The 15065-nt window shown below is 40.1% G+C and overlaps 1 protein-coding gene across 4 annotated transcripts in view; it reads right to left on the reverse strand.

Moving 5' to 3' along the window:
• The window catches only part of LOC111568352 (A disintegrin and metalloproteinase with thrombospondin motifs 7), a 168430-nt gene that overhangs the window by 34412 nt on the left and 118953 nt on the right, over positions 1–15065 (reverse strand). For all 4 annotated transcript variants that reach the window (XM_055011116.1, XM_055011119.1, XM_055011120.1 and 1 more), the window contains 6 exons: positions 13572–13698; positions 10981–11194; positions 7713–9386; positions 6937–7089; positions 4733–4906; positions 2487–2633 (listed from right to left, as the gene is read on the reverse strand). In XM_055011116.1, the coding sequence (XP_054867091.1) occupies positions 2487–2633; positions 4733–4906; positions 6937–7089; positions 7713–9386; positions 10981–11194; positions 13572–13698 (2489 nt within the window). The remainder of the gene's footprint in view (positions 1–2486; positions 2634–4732; positions 4907–6936; positions 7090–7712; positions 9387–10980; positions 11195–13571; positions 13699–15065) is intronic.

Below are 15065 nucleotides of genomic sequence, written 5' to 3' on the forward strand. Positions count from 1 at the left end.
CAGGAAGAAAATTCCAATAATTCCTTAAAAATTTTATTTTAAAAAAATCCCCCACATTTGGCAAGAAAATTCTTGTAAATATTTTCAAAAAATGAGTAAAAATCTTCCAAAAAATCCTAAAAATATCTAAAGTGATTCCATATATATCAGTAAAACTTCTATTTTCTTTAAGAACATTCACAAAAAAATCAACCAAAATCCAGCGAATTTCAAAATTCAAATTTCAAATTTCTTTTTTCCACCAAAAAAATGTTCAAAGATTTCCCAAAAATGTTGAAAATGTGGACATCAGAAGTTTCACTATGAAAATCAATATTTTTTTTTCCCACATTTTCAAACTTTAAAACGGGTTAATTTGACCCGCAAGACGACACAAGGGTTTAATGTCAAAACTTACACATTTAATCTGCAGTTCATTACTCAGCCACATCAGAACAAAATCTGAATTTGTATTCCAGTTTATTACCCCGGTTTAGGCAAATTTATGTCTTTTTTTTTACACCCTACTTCTTATACTTCTCTTTCCACGTGTAGCATTTTGATTTAGAATTTCTCCGATTTAGATTCTATATTTATTCTTTTACCATCTTCTTCTTGTTGCTCAGTGCTGGAACTCTATCCACCACCTCAAATTCCTTGTGTGCATGAACTCATTTGGCAACTAGAAAAGTACTCAGAGAGCACAGTCCTCCTCCAAGGCTGTTCAATTTACGTATCATTTCCGAAGGATGAAATCTTTAATGAAAAATGACCTTGCGCTGAGCACAGGCATGTGTTATGCATGTGCATGTTATGTATGAATACCACATTGTGTGTAAATTACTCTTATAAAGGTCTGTTGATCAGTTCATCACTTTTGGCAAACCTTTGTTTTGCTACTGTTAAAATAACGTTCCTTCCATGCTTTTATTTTGAAGACGTATTTTTAATGTTGTGGGCTTTTATTTTGTCACCATTCCAGCAACACAGGAAGTGATTCTCTAAGAAGCGGTTTCTTGACATGACGAAGACGCGGCCGAAAAGTCAGAAAATTCACATAAAGATGAAATAAAACGGTTCCAGCTGTTGCTGTCTAGCAAAGGATGTGTCTAAACTTAGAAGCAGCTGCAATGGAGAAACTCTTCCTGTGAAGGAATGAGTGAAGGACAGGAAGATGGATTTGTGTTCAAAATATGGCTGACGGCTGAACTTAACGTGTCTGGCTGGGGTTTACTGCATTGCGTGATCTAAATATGTAGCGGACGGCAGGAATTGATGGGACTCAGAAACATCCCACAGTTTAATCATTTGTTCCTTGGATGATTTCCAACTGATAAATCAGTCAGTTTGTAGTAGGATCACAATCATGTGATGGTCAGCAGGTAACTGACACAGTGTTCACATCATGGTTACAGCGACGCTGTGCCGGCTACTATATCTCCCAATGGGAGATCTTTAACAAAGCTGGAGATCCAGACTATAAGCTGCATCACTGCCAAAATCTAATCACTTGGTCCTTGTGTCATTTCTGACCTTCTCTGAAAATGTCATCCAAATCTGTTGCTCTGTTTTTCAGTAATGTTTCACACAGACAGACAGACAGATTCATAGATTCACAGACAAACGTACGCCGATCGTCACATAAGTCCGCCCATTCCTTGGCAGAGTAATGAAGGCTTTTCTGATTCTAATTTCTGATTTCTGATTCTGATTTCTGATTCTGAAGTGACATGAACGGATCCTGCAGTGGAAACATCTCAGCTCAGAGGCAACAAAACCTTCTGCCTCCTGCGTTTATCCCCAAAGTCTAATCAGTCACTTTGTGCTCCCATCTTTGTCCAGTCTTTTCTAAAGTTACATCAGCTGCCTCTCCCATCACATCTCTACATAATACAGATATATATCAGCTCCAGTGTTATCATCCATCTCCTCTTCCTCTTCCACCCGCAATCTGTGACCTGGAGTCCAGATGTCTCGGCCCATCTTCAGGTCTATTATGGTGAACAGCTGCACTTACAGAGCACTTTTCTACCTCAGTGACACTCAGAGTGGTGTAGAATGTAAATGCCAGTCAAGCTGCAATGTAAGACGTTCACCTGCTACTGAGAGAATCCACCTGAGCCTCAATCTGCATCATCACCTACCCGCCGTCCTACCTGTACCTGTACCTGGGTGGTAAATGTAGAAACCTCAGCCAGGAGCTTTAGTTTTACGCCACATTGCCCTGTTTTATAGAAAATAAAAACAATAAAATTGGTTGATCACCTGGTTTCATTGCTGTTAACCACATTCCAGGACTTCTACAAAGATTTAGACACTAAAGTACAGAACATTAACAGTTCTGAAAATGAACCGTGGGATTTACAGAATGAATAATTTATCAACCTGCATATGAGTTAATTAAAACACCCCTGAGCTACATTTGTCCCTCTCAGTAAATGAAAGGGAATGTGTCATGAAATGGATCCCTGTCTCCAGTGGAGCGTGAGGAATACCGGTGTTCCCACCTGTCCCCAGGATCCCGTCAGCCACTGAGCACACGGCTGGCTGTTGCACGGCTGGATGCTGCTCGGCTGGAGGTCTGTGTCGCATCCATCGTCCTCTGGACAGGTGACGATGCGCTGCTGCTCGCCTCCTCCACACATCTCAGAGCACTGAACAACACAACACACACAAATAACTCCAGGAAGCCGTGAACATCCGTGTTTGATTGATTTTGAGGACATGAAACAATCCAAAGGACGTGTGAGAGAAGATAGTGATTTCCAGTGACCTAGAAATGTTAAGAAATCACTACACAGAGGAATTAGAAGAAAAAAGCACAAAGGTACAAGACAGATCGTTAAAAGCAAGGATCTCTTTTAGGATTTTGTTGTAAACTCCTTAAGCTAGTCTTGTTTTAAACATCTGGGTGTGTACGACACAGCAGGAGATAAACAAAAGCAGCCTGTCTGCATCTTTACCTGCAGCCTCCATACATGAACACACACTGAGCCACCATTATATGGAGAACAAGCACGTTCCACTATTATCCATGAACAGTTTGACTGATTTCTACGCTTGTTCAGGCCGACTTCAAATCAAACTGTACACAGAAAATCAATGTTTTCACTTAAATGGTCTCTTAGGATGTCGCTGAATGTTTTTTTCTGTGCTTTTAAAGAAGTCACTTTTTGCATTATTTAAAAAAAATCAAACTGCAGTGATTTGCCTCATGTGAACAATCCATCAATAGCGCCACCTGGAAAATTTCAAACAGGAACTACAGCCAGTACATGTCACCTACAGATATGAAATTTGGTACACATATGTAACACCTCAAGACACACAAAGATGTAATTGACACCAAAACCTAAAACACAACAGGAAGTCAGCCATTTAGAATTATCTGTCATATTGTGGACCAATTTTTGCACATTTTTAATAGTTTTAAACTCAAACAGGGCAACCCCAACAGAGCTGAAATTTGGCCAGGATGTACCATACAATAAAACCTGTAAATATCATGAGGAATCACAAATAAGAAAAGTAACAAAAAAAGGGATGAAAAATGCACAACAAACTAGCTGGGACAAGGGAATTTGGAAGGACGATTAGATTTCATAACACCCCCCTCCCCCCAGACCATACGCACAATCTTTCACATCCATTCACACTTGCTCGCTCACTACATACAGACCTACACACAAAGCCGACAAAAGCAACAGCAGCATGGACTCACTAATCAATACAGCATGTTTCCACAAAGGGACTGAATCTGCTAACAACTCAAAATTACCCTGCCACCTCACAGTGAACTGAGAGGGGTAAAGTAGTTGGTCAGGAGCAGTTCAGGCTGCTTGTCACACAGCAGGCATGGGTGATCAAAAGTTATCAAAATGCTCTGCAAAAATCTGAGGGTGTGGAAATGGTGGCTGGTGGAATTCCGGCGTTTTGCCATGAAACAGGAAATTCTGTGTAACTGGCCTGAACATGCTCCAATCTGCCTCAGACTGTACATGTATGATCAGAGTCCTGCCTTCATCACATCCATAGGCTGAAATACACTCTCAGACACAGCGCCACCTGGTGGACATGCTTGGATTCACTGACCAGTAAGGATGCAAGGACCCGTTCAACGCTGCTTGCAGCTTTAATTTTACTTTATCATCTCAGCATATTCCATGTTTAATCTTTAAATGTCATTTTATTTGTCCTACTTTAACACATGGCTGCTGCTACTGTTCTGTCCAACTGCTCTACCAGCCTTGAACTGCCTCAAGGGACAAATAAATGCATTTTTTAATTGAACTGAATGTTGATGAGCTGCTCAGGACATAAGAACTTAAAAAAAAGACAAAATGTTGACCGTGACTGATGACAAACTCAAGCAACTTATAATTTTTTGCCTGTTAACTTGCATGTCCAGCACTGAAATAAACAGCTACCAGAGAGATGGGAAGAAATGCAACAGAGAAAATGAAAGTCGTGTATAATCCTAGAGGACATGTTTGTGCTGCTGAAGTGTCACGGTCTGGCATTAATTTATTTGATAATCCATAGGGGATGCTCTGAATAAAATGTTCTCCATCCAGCATTCAATACTGCAAATGATGAAGAATCCTAATGAGACATTTACATTGAATGCTGAGTAAAATTCAGTATTTTTCATCCAGCATGTTGTCATTTTAACCGTCCATTACCTTCCATCTCGGCCCATTTACAAACCAGAGAACACACCTTTGCATATTTCAGTGTTTCTTATTCTGCTCACCTGACCCCAGGAGGAGGTGTACCACTGGAGGCATGGCTGAAGGTTGCAAGGCTTGTGGGTTTGTGGTCTGGAGGACATGGCTCTGCAGTGGAAAGGTCTCAGGGGCCTCTGATCCCTCAGGTCAAAACACTGAACGTCTCTCAATGCGATGCCGCCTTCACAGTTCTTGGAGCACTGGAGGAACAGACAATTATTATTCAGACGGTAAGAGATGCTGAATCTAAGACTATATCTAAGCAAAGAATGAGGAACACAAACAGCAGCTGATGGATAACCTTTGAGCTGAATAACTAAAAACATATGAGAGCAAGAAAATTGATAAAAATCCAAGACGACTTCTAAACAAGAAACATGCCTCTCTCCGACCAACTCACTTCTGGAGGACCTTTAATCACTCATTGTTTTACACAAAAACCTGCAGAGTAATTGGACCCTATGAGAGCCTGCTGTGAGCTAAATGCTAACATGGTGACATTTACCAGGGATAATGTTGATTTTCTATTTACTGGTTCATTTCAATACCAGACGCAAAAAGAAGAAAAAAAACCCACAAAAATAAAGAAGTACAAAACATTAAAGTCTGAAAAGGGTTTGGATGAAGTTGTACTTATTAGCTCCTACCTGCTACATGTAGACTACTGTTCAAAAGTCTGGGGTCACTTAGAAATGTCCTTATTTTTGAAAGAAAAATAGTGAATATACCATTAAATGAATGATAAATCCAGTGTAGACATTGTTAATGTGGTAAATGACTATTGTAGCTGGAAACAGTTGGTTTTTAATGGAATATCTCCATAGAGGTACAGAGGAACATTTCCAGCAACCATCACTCCTGTGTTCTAATGCTACATTGTGTGAGGTAATGGTGTTGAAAGGCTCATTGATGATTAGAAAACCCTTGTGCAGTTATGTTAGCACATGGATAAAAGTGGGAGTTTTCATGGAAAACATGGAATGGTCTGGATGACCCCAAACTTTTGAACAGTAGTTTATGTACATCTCTTATGTGACTGTTTTCTATCTGCTTCAAACCTTATGTAGATGTTAAGAAACCCTAAAAACACCTTTAATGTTCAACATTATCATTATACTTCAAGTAGTCTTTGTTGCTACATTTTCCTAAATTGCTTTATAGCTGTACTTATTCTGAATTGTCATCCAGACTATTTCATAAGTTTACCACCACAAACTGCTCATCATGTTCACAATGTTAAACCCATCAGACACTAAGCTCCATTCATCTGAGGGCATCTGAACATGTCGACTTCACATCTGCACCCTCACACTCCCCATAAAAGCTGCTAGAGCAGTCTGACTAGGTTTAGCCTTAGCATCACTTCAACAGCACAAGTCTGAACTGCAAGCAAGAACAAGTCGGCCCAGAAAGCGGCTTCCCTCCAGCTGTTTCAGGAGTTTTTCCTCAGTCTTTTAAATACCTGCAGCATCAGACAGCAGCAGGATCTACATGAGCGTCTCCAAAGGAAGAAAGTTGCGTGAAACAAGAGCAGTAACTTCAATATTTGCTGGGAATTGTAAATTATCCCCCACATGGAGGCAGCAGTCTCACTTCCTGTGCTTTTCTTCACTTTAGAAACTTCTAACACACAGAATCACAGTTCATCAGCTGCAGTTAAATCAATTACTACATATAAGACTCAGATTTAGTCTTGTGCTTATTAGTACATCCTAATGCATTACGTCATTTGATGTCATCTACAGTTCAGTCTTGCATGTAGGACAAATACTGGACACATACCAGGATTTTCTCTATGTCAGAACGAAACAGTGAGAAGCTTAATGTAAAAACTATTCATATCTTACTGGCAAAATGCTGCCACTTTAACACACTAATGATGCAGCAGTGTTAAAGGACTTAGAAACAACAGCTTAGAAACACAAAGGACAGCTGTTGTTCACTGAATACATGTGACTTCAAACTAAGCAAAAATGGAAGCTTTGACCAACAGATCCATTCAGTAGCTGCTGCACTATTTCAGCCTGGACCAGCCACCATCATCAGCCCTGCAGCCACCACAGAAAACCACTAAACATGGGTCAAAACCAAATAAAATAGTAAGTAGTAAATACAACTCTCAAGGAAAAACACAAAATCAAGCAATGTTCAGGGAAAATGCTGCTATTGTACACCAATTAGCGTAATATCTGTATGGCTCTTGGTAGTATTCTACACTAAGCAGCCTCACCTTACTCCACTCCCCAACCCTCCAGGTAGAGCAGGGTCTCAGGTAACACTGCTGGGCCGGGGCAGGCCTCTGGGCCGGATCACAGTCAGACTCTGATCCGGTGCTACAAGCCAGAGTTCTCCAGATCGCTCCCAGACCACAAGTGGTGGAACACTGGCCACAAATAAACAAACAGCACACAAATAAACAAACAGCCCAAATAAACAGCACACAAATAAACAAACAGCACACAAATAAACAAACAGCACATAAATAAACAGCACACAAATAAACAAACAGCACACAAATAAACAAACAGCACATAAATAAACAGCACACAAATAAACAAACAGCACACAAATAAACAAACAGCACATAAATAAACAGCACACAAATAAACAAACAGCACACAAATAAACAAACAGCACATAAATAAACAGCACACAAATAAACAAACAGCACACAAATAAACAGCACACAAATAAACAAACAGCTCCAGGGGACACAACAACTCTCATCGATAAAAATGCAAATTGTAAGTTTATTTTGTTGTGTGTGTGTGTGGGTGTGAACTGTATTCTGGTTTTAAGAATATTCATGTGATGCAAATAAAGGCAGATTCTTTACATGTTGTATACAGCAGATAGATGCAACCAATTGGTAAACACACCTGGAACATTCATTAGGTAAATTGACATTAGCTGCATTAGCATTGGGTCACATTCTGTCTCCAAAGAATGATGTGTTCCAGTGGCTACAGTACACCAGTTAGAAGGTGGGAATTCATGCAGACTTACAGCACTCCAGTTGCCGGCGACCCAGTAGGCAGCTCTGGTGGCTCGTGTGGAGGCTGATGTTGCACCAGATGTTGCCACAGGAAGTGACCACAGCAGAGGTGGGTGGGTTGGTGAGACGGACGCAGCAGGTGTTGATGGTTCTACATGCTGTGCTGGTGTTATGAAATATTGAGGAGTGGATTCTGTGTTTGTTGGAAGCCGGTACAAAGTGTCAGGATCACTGCTGATGCTGCTCCTCACCGCTGGAGGAACGATTATTTCATTATAGTCAAAGTCGAACGCCGGAGCTCTGGAGGCAGAACCAGTTCCAGTTGTTTCAGTGAAAGCAGGATTTGTAGTTATCTGTTCTGTTGTAGCTGTCAGGAAATGATCTGGAGAAGGCTGAGTAGCTCTGTCCAGGTCTGTAGGAGGTATGATTTCTGTTCCAGTTAATGGCGTGGAGTCAGAGGCCTCTTGGTTACCTGAGTTTAGCAGAAAGGGAATAAGGAGAGGAGTGGATTTCTCAGAGGCAGGAAGTGAGGTCGCACCGAGGTCCGAGTCAATATTCCATAAATTAGCATCACTAGTGGCATATATTGGATTAAAAGGAGTCTTAGCCATGTCCAAATCCTCCAGGGTGAAGGAAACTGGAATTACTGCAGACTCAGTGGTTGTTTGAGGTATTTCCGAAGCATTTTCATCCAGTTGGATTTCAGCCTGAACCTGAATTATAGTTTCTGGCATGGGAGATCCTAAAGGTTCTGGACTCTCCAAGTCTTCCTGATCTGCATAGATATACTCATAATCCTGACGTTCATCTGTCTCCTGAGAACTCGCTGTTGTAGAGTCGATAGTACTGGGTGTAGTGGGATGTCTGGGAGGAATAGCAGCATGTTCCTTTTCAGCCTCCTCTCCATATTGCCCCCATTTCACATCCTGTGTGGGCTGCTCTGTAGAGAAAACCAGACCAGGCTTTGCGTTTGTGTTTTCAGGCCTCCACAGTTTTCCGTGTCTGTCTCTGAATGTTGGAGTGTGAGCGGTGTGCACAGGCAGAAGATGATCCTCAGAAAGAAAGTCATCCACATCTTCAGAATCTGATTCTTTTTCTGCCCTATTTCTAGCCTCCTTCCCTCCATTCACTGTTGTGTTCTGCAGCTCCTCAGTTTTCAGTGTGTAGGCAGTGCCCTTTGAGGCTGTAGGAATGGGAGCTGTGGGAGCTTCTGGAGTTTCCATGTCGGCATTTAGTTTCACTCCAGGGGTTGGCCGAGTCTCCAGTGGGACGCTATCCTCGCTCTCAAAGTCATCTGACAAGTCTTCATGGAAGTTGATGAAGTTATAGTCGTAGTAAAAATCATCCACTTGAACGCGGTTTTCTTGAGAGTTCTCGATATTTTCAATGTTGTTGTGGTAGTAGAAGTCGTTGAGTTCACCGTGGATTCTCGGCTGGGTTCTGGTGGTGTATTTGGGAGGAGGTTTTACTTCAGGTATGGGCTTGATTTCATTGAGCACTTCCTTGCTGGACCAGCCGCTACCAGACCAGTCGATCCCGCCGAAGTTATCCACAACCTGCGGACAGTCCTGGACGTGGCAGGAGGCGATGGCTGGAGGCTTCTTCAGGGGGTCGCAGTCGACGCTGGTGTTTCTAGAGCAGGTCACATTACGGTGACAAACTCCACTTCCACAAGTCAGTGAACACTACAGGACAGAAAAGACGGGAATAAAGGTGATTACATGCCCCAGGAACCCCATGCTTAAAAAAAGTGCATTTAATAAAGTTCAGAGTTTCAGTCTGGGAAAAAACATGTGAAGCAAATGCAAATACAACCAAACCCTTAAAAAGTTAGCAAAAAACAATCATCATCCTGCTGGCCTGATCTTATAATGGAAGTCTTCTGGAATTTAGCAGCTGTTAAATAAAATCCTGATCATCTGGAGTTATTCTGGACCACAGCGTTCACTCTCATGTTAGTGTCTTTCTGAAGCAACACTTTATTTACCGTTGGAAAATCACTTTGCACCCTGAAATTATCAACTGCATCTAAAATCTCCACATTTACAGGATCTTATAATTCAGCATTTTGAATATCTCATGTTTATGTATATTTCCGGCTCATTTTATGTGTATTGTAAAACCGTTGCTAGCATGCTAACATTTGCTAACGAGATGAGGCTGTGCTCAGACTGGTATGGCCTACATTTGCTAACTAGGAAAGACAAGGTTATTTGGATTCAAAGTGTGTTCCATAAAACATAAAAAGCATTAAGGCAATTTGTAATAGGAATATGAAGCAAAATCAACACACGATATAGTTTAAAAAGATAAAACCAACAGTAAAAAGCTGCAGTATAGCTAGCATCAGACACAAAGAACCAATGGCGTGAAGGGAACATCATTAGCTTTACTGGTGTTTGGTCATAAACCAGAAACTGGACAAACCAAAGGTTGATTTGAAGACATAAAAAGTTAAGGCCGTGGGAAAGATGGAAGTCTGAACCAAGATTCATGTCCTTTTCTAACAGCGGTTTAGATTTCAGTCGGGACTAAAGTGGTGACTTACAGACTATTTGAACCACCAGCAACGACGTCAGAGACAGCAGGAGAGAGAATAGGTGAGGCAAAGGAGTGGAGATAGTTTTCTTTTTTCCAAGGCTGCAAATGCTTTAAAAACACCTTCAAGCACGTTTCAGTATCTGAGGAAATCTTAAAGGTCATTGATTTATTTATTTCAAATATTCAGTGTGAAAAACTGACGAATACAACAAAAAAAATGCAACAGAAATGACCTCTGTGGAGCAGGACTGCTACTAATTATTTAGTTGATCAACCTGTGAAATGTTTCCTCGGTTAATCAATCAGCTGACTGGTCGAAACATGTCAGAAAAAATGGAAAATATTAACCAGTTTTTCCCAAAACACAAGCCGATATCCTCAGCATATCTGCAAGTTAATTTAATAGGACACAAAATAATGATTAATGATTAATGGCTGCTGTGTAGTGCAGTCACTGCTGTGTTGGTATGAGATCATATATCATTTAAAATATCATTTAATCCCTGTGGGACTAAAGGTTTTAACAAGTGTTGAGAAGCTTGAAATGTGAAAATATCAAATGCTGCAACAATGACGAAACGCGCCAACACAAAAACTAGAAAATAAGAGCATGAATAACTCTGTCTGTGGTTATTCTTCTCAGAAACACCATGAAAGTGTCAGAGTGTTTCTGGTTCAAGGCAGAAGAATGTACATTTTCATTTCCTGTTGAAACCTCGTTTTCCAGCTCAGACTCACCTTGGACCAGCCGCCAGCGGTCCAGTCGGCCGGACAGGCGATGTGTGTGTTGCAGGAGGACAGTGATTCAGGTTTGGGGATGTGTTGGCAGTTGCTGGGCTCCAGGGCTTCCTGCTCCTCCACGCTGACCGCCTGGATGCATAGAACCGCCCTTTTAGCCAGACCAGAGCTCCCGCAGCTCGCCGAGCATTTCTGCCACTCGCCAACCCACCATCTATAAAAACATGCAAAGATTTCCAGTTTCATGGCACGCTTGTGCTGAAACATGGCAGTATGTTCCAGCTGATGGTGAACGTTCAGAGACGATGGTTCCACAATGACCGAGTGTCTCTGAGGTGAGAACAGGATCGACAGTCAATCCATGTCTCAAGATTTGCTTCAGTAAATCATTTTTCTGGCCTCACTGAAAACATATTTCTAGTTTCTGAGTGATGAATTGCATTGTTAGAAGCAAAAAACACAGAATCACCATCATGACAATGCTGATTGTTGAAAACAATAATAGTGGAAAAGACTGAAATCTTTTCCTGGAAGCTGGAGTGTGGTAGTGGTATATTTCTTTCACAGCTCTGCAGAACGGAAAGATTTTTTCCAAAACAGTGTTTTTGAAGGTCGAGTGTTGAGGATTTAGGGAATCTATTGGCAGAAATAAAATGTAGCATTCAGAATTTGTTTTCATTTGTGTAAAATCGCCTGAAATTAAGAAACATGTTTTCATTACATTAGAACAGGAGAGCCAAAATCATCTTAGTCCAGGTTCCACATTCAGTCCAGTCTGATCTCCAGTGGACCAGACCAGTAAAACCACAGCAGAATAACCTAGAAATAACCACAACTCCTGATGGTTCCTTTGGTTTAGTGCTAAAATGTTCACATTTAAGGAATTATCTTTTTACAAAACATCACGAAAAACCCAACATTTCTGAAGAAAAATAAATTAAATTTCATCAACATTCAGCCTCAGTTTATCATTTCCACATTACAACTTCCAGATCACAGAGTGTCTACAAAGGAACACAGCATTTAGTCACCTGGAACTGAACCAGAGAGGATTTTACTTTATGACCAATATAACAAAAGTCAGACAAAAAACATCAAAAACACGAATAATATTACAAAATGACAAAAAAAAAGAGAAACAAAACAACCAAAAATGAGACAAATGACCCAAACAAAAAAAGACACAAAAAATTTGACAAAAAAATGGACAAATGACACAAACAAGATCAAAAATGACAAGAAAGGGGATGAACAACACAAGGGAGACAAAAAAACTAAACAACATAAACGATACACAAAACAACGAATAAAGCAAAACACAAAATGACAAAAATAAGAAGACTTTATGATCAATATGAGAAAAGTCAGACAAAAAAAGACAAAAAAAAACAACAAAAACAAGACAAAACATTACAAAAATGAGACACAAGATGACAAAAATGAGACAAACGACATGAAACAAAACAAAAAAAGACAAAAAATTACACAAAAAAGTTACAAAGCGTCCAAAAAATAGAGACAAACGAGACAAAAAATGAACAAAACGACAAAAACAGACCAAAAACTCAAGCGAGAGAAAAATGAAACAAAATGACAAAAACACAAGAAAAATGACAAAAGTCTGACAAAAAAGACATAAAACCACAAAAACAAGACAAAATATTACAAAAATGAGACACAAAATGACAAAAGAACAATGAACAATCTAGTATTTTACTTTATGATCAAAACAACTTGTCATGGTCTAGAAATGATTTTAAATTTATAGTTTTACTAATTTACAATCTGCAGTTAATGTCTTCTATGGAATTTTTACACTTTGAGGGCCGGTTTAGACCTTCTGGAGGACTGCTTTTGGCCCACGGGCCGCATGTTGGACACCCCTGTTCTATCTGCATCATAGTTCCACATGGAAAAGAAGTGCCAGGGGAACTGAAATCTGCCTGAGACTTCACCAGGATGGAACGGGATAGAGTAAAACTGGTGAGTCCAACATAACTGGAGGACCATCAGGAGGTAGAGAATGAGCCTCAGCACCAGTATTCAGGGCTGGAGACATCGTTTTCCTCAAATAACACCACCGACAGCAGCATCAGCGACCACAGTGAATGCATCGTCCTGGCAATGAGGCAGGCAGGTGGAGGTGTGATGATGAAGGGCTGCATGAGTGCATCAAATGTAAAAAAGGAGACAACATTTATAGATGGAACCATAAACCTTCAGATGGACCAAAACACTGGTTGACCAGAGGGAAGGAATCCAAGCACGCTGCCAACGTCACACACAAGCTTCTAAACGAGAGCAACGTGGGAACTGTGACCTGGACAGGTACTTCACCTGGCTGGAATCCAGTTAAACACCTTAGAGTCAGAGCAACACATCTCTACAGCCAAGAGCAGCTACAGCATGTTTCTGAAGAGAGGCTGAATGTATGGACAGACATTTCTACCAACTGAGTCTGTCTTTAAAAATAAAGGTTGGGTTTGGTAGCTTGGATTTTTTTCTTCCATGCACACTAGAAACTACAAAATGTTTGCTTGTGCGAGGTCTGAAGAACAAATGTCTCTGATCGTGTCTGGAGGTAAACTCACGTGGCCGGACAGGGATCCCAGCTACAGCTGGTCTGGTTATCATCAGGTCGGGTCAAATGGTCACAGAAATGTTCATCAACTATCCCGGTTGTCTTTTCCACACAGTGAACAATCTGCCTCTGAACACCTGGAAGAGCAGCGAGAAGAGAGAACAGTTTCTGTGACACCCGGTAAGCAAAAAGTAGGTCAGGAAGTGCTGAAGACGTTCTATGTTTTATGCTGTAAGACAAGAATTCAAAATGACAAACTAATGAAACAAAAGCAAGACAAAACATTAGGACTTTACCCCACATGCTACAGGGTTCTTTTAAAACAGAATTAAAAACATAAAAAAACATAAATCAATGTCCTACTTTCTTAAGCAAAGTCAAATCATTTCCAAGATTGTATTCCCTACGGTATGTCATAATAATACTTTATTTCTATGGCAGCCTTAAGAACAGCATTCACAGTTAAAACATGCAGACAGAGACCATAAAGCACGACGTAAGGAGACCAGGCAGAGCAGTCAAATAGAATAAATAGTAAAAATGACAATAAGCTAAAGGAATAATTATCTAGACTAGCACACATATTGACAAAAGGAATAAGGCAGTTTAAAAACTGAAGAATAAGATTGAAGATTAAAAGTTAAAAATATAAAAATCAGAGAATAAAAGAAATAGAGAGACGACATCACACCAGAGAAACCCCGCAGATAAAATTTAAATAAAACCAGAGAGAACACAATGAACACAATACAGAATAAAACACTAAAACTAATTAAAACTATAATAAACTTCACATAAAAGCAAGTCTGTAAAAAAATTCTGCAGGTCTGATCTCCTCTGGCAGGTCGTTCCACAATCAAAACATATATGTATGTCTAATTTTGATGAATATTCTGTACTTTTAAAAACCCTGTGTGATGTCTATTTTTGTGAATATACTAGAACATGTGCTACACTGGTATTTTTCTACAATCTCTCAGTACTTCTACTTATGAAAGAATCTGTGTAATACTGCTATTTCTCATGTATATTTCAGTTTATTTTGGTTTATTATTATTTTTGTATTACATTCCTTAAATGTTTGCACCATTTGCTGCAAAATTTCCCGCCTGTGGGACTAACAAAGGCTGATCTTGACTTAAACTGGACATTTCTGTAAGCACCAAACTGAAATGGGACAACCAGGTTCCAAACAACGCGACACAAACCAGTGTGTCCTGTCCTCGGTATACGTCTGAATATAACAGTCAGATAAACGCCTTCCAAACACCAAGACTCTGAAGACATTCAGCTCTTTGTCCACAGGTTTACTGACATCGAAAGAAGGGTGAAACAAATAGACTAAAGGCATGTAAACGGCATGCTTTCATTTAACATGTACAAATATACTTTGCAAACATCTGAAATAAATGAAATACATTTGTAGATGTTCCTTTTTAACATTACAAGCTGTATCCATTAATTCTATTTCCCTCAACCTAAACATGAAATATATGACAGCATA

This window comes from Amphiprion ocellaris, chromosome 1 (genome assembly GCF_022539595.1).
Source record: "Amphiprion ocellaris isolate individual 3 ecotype Okinawa chromosome 1, ASM2253959v1, whole genome shotgun sequence".
Lineage (NCBI taxonomy): Eukaryota > Metazoa > Chordata > Actinopteri > Pomacentridae > Amphiprion > Amphiprion ocellaris.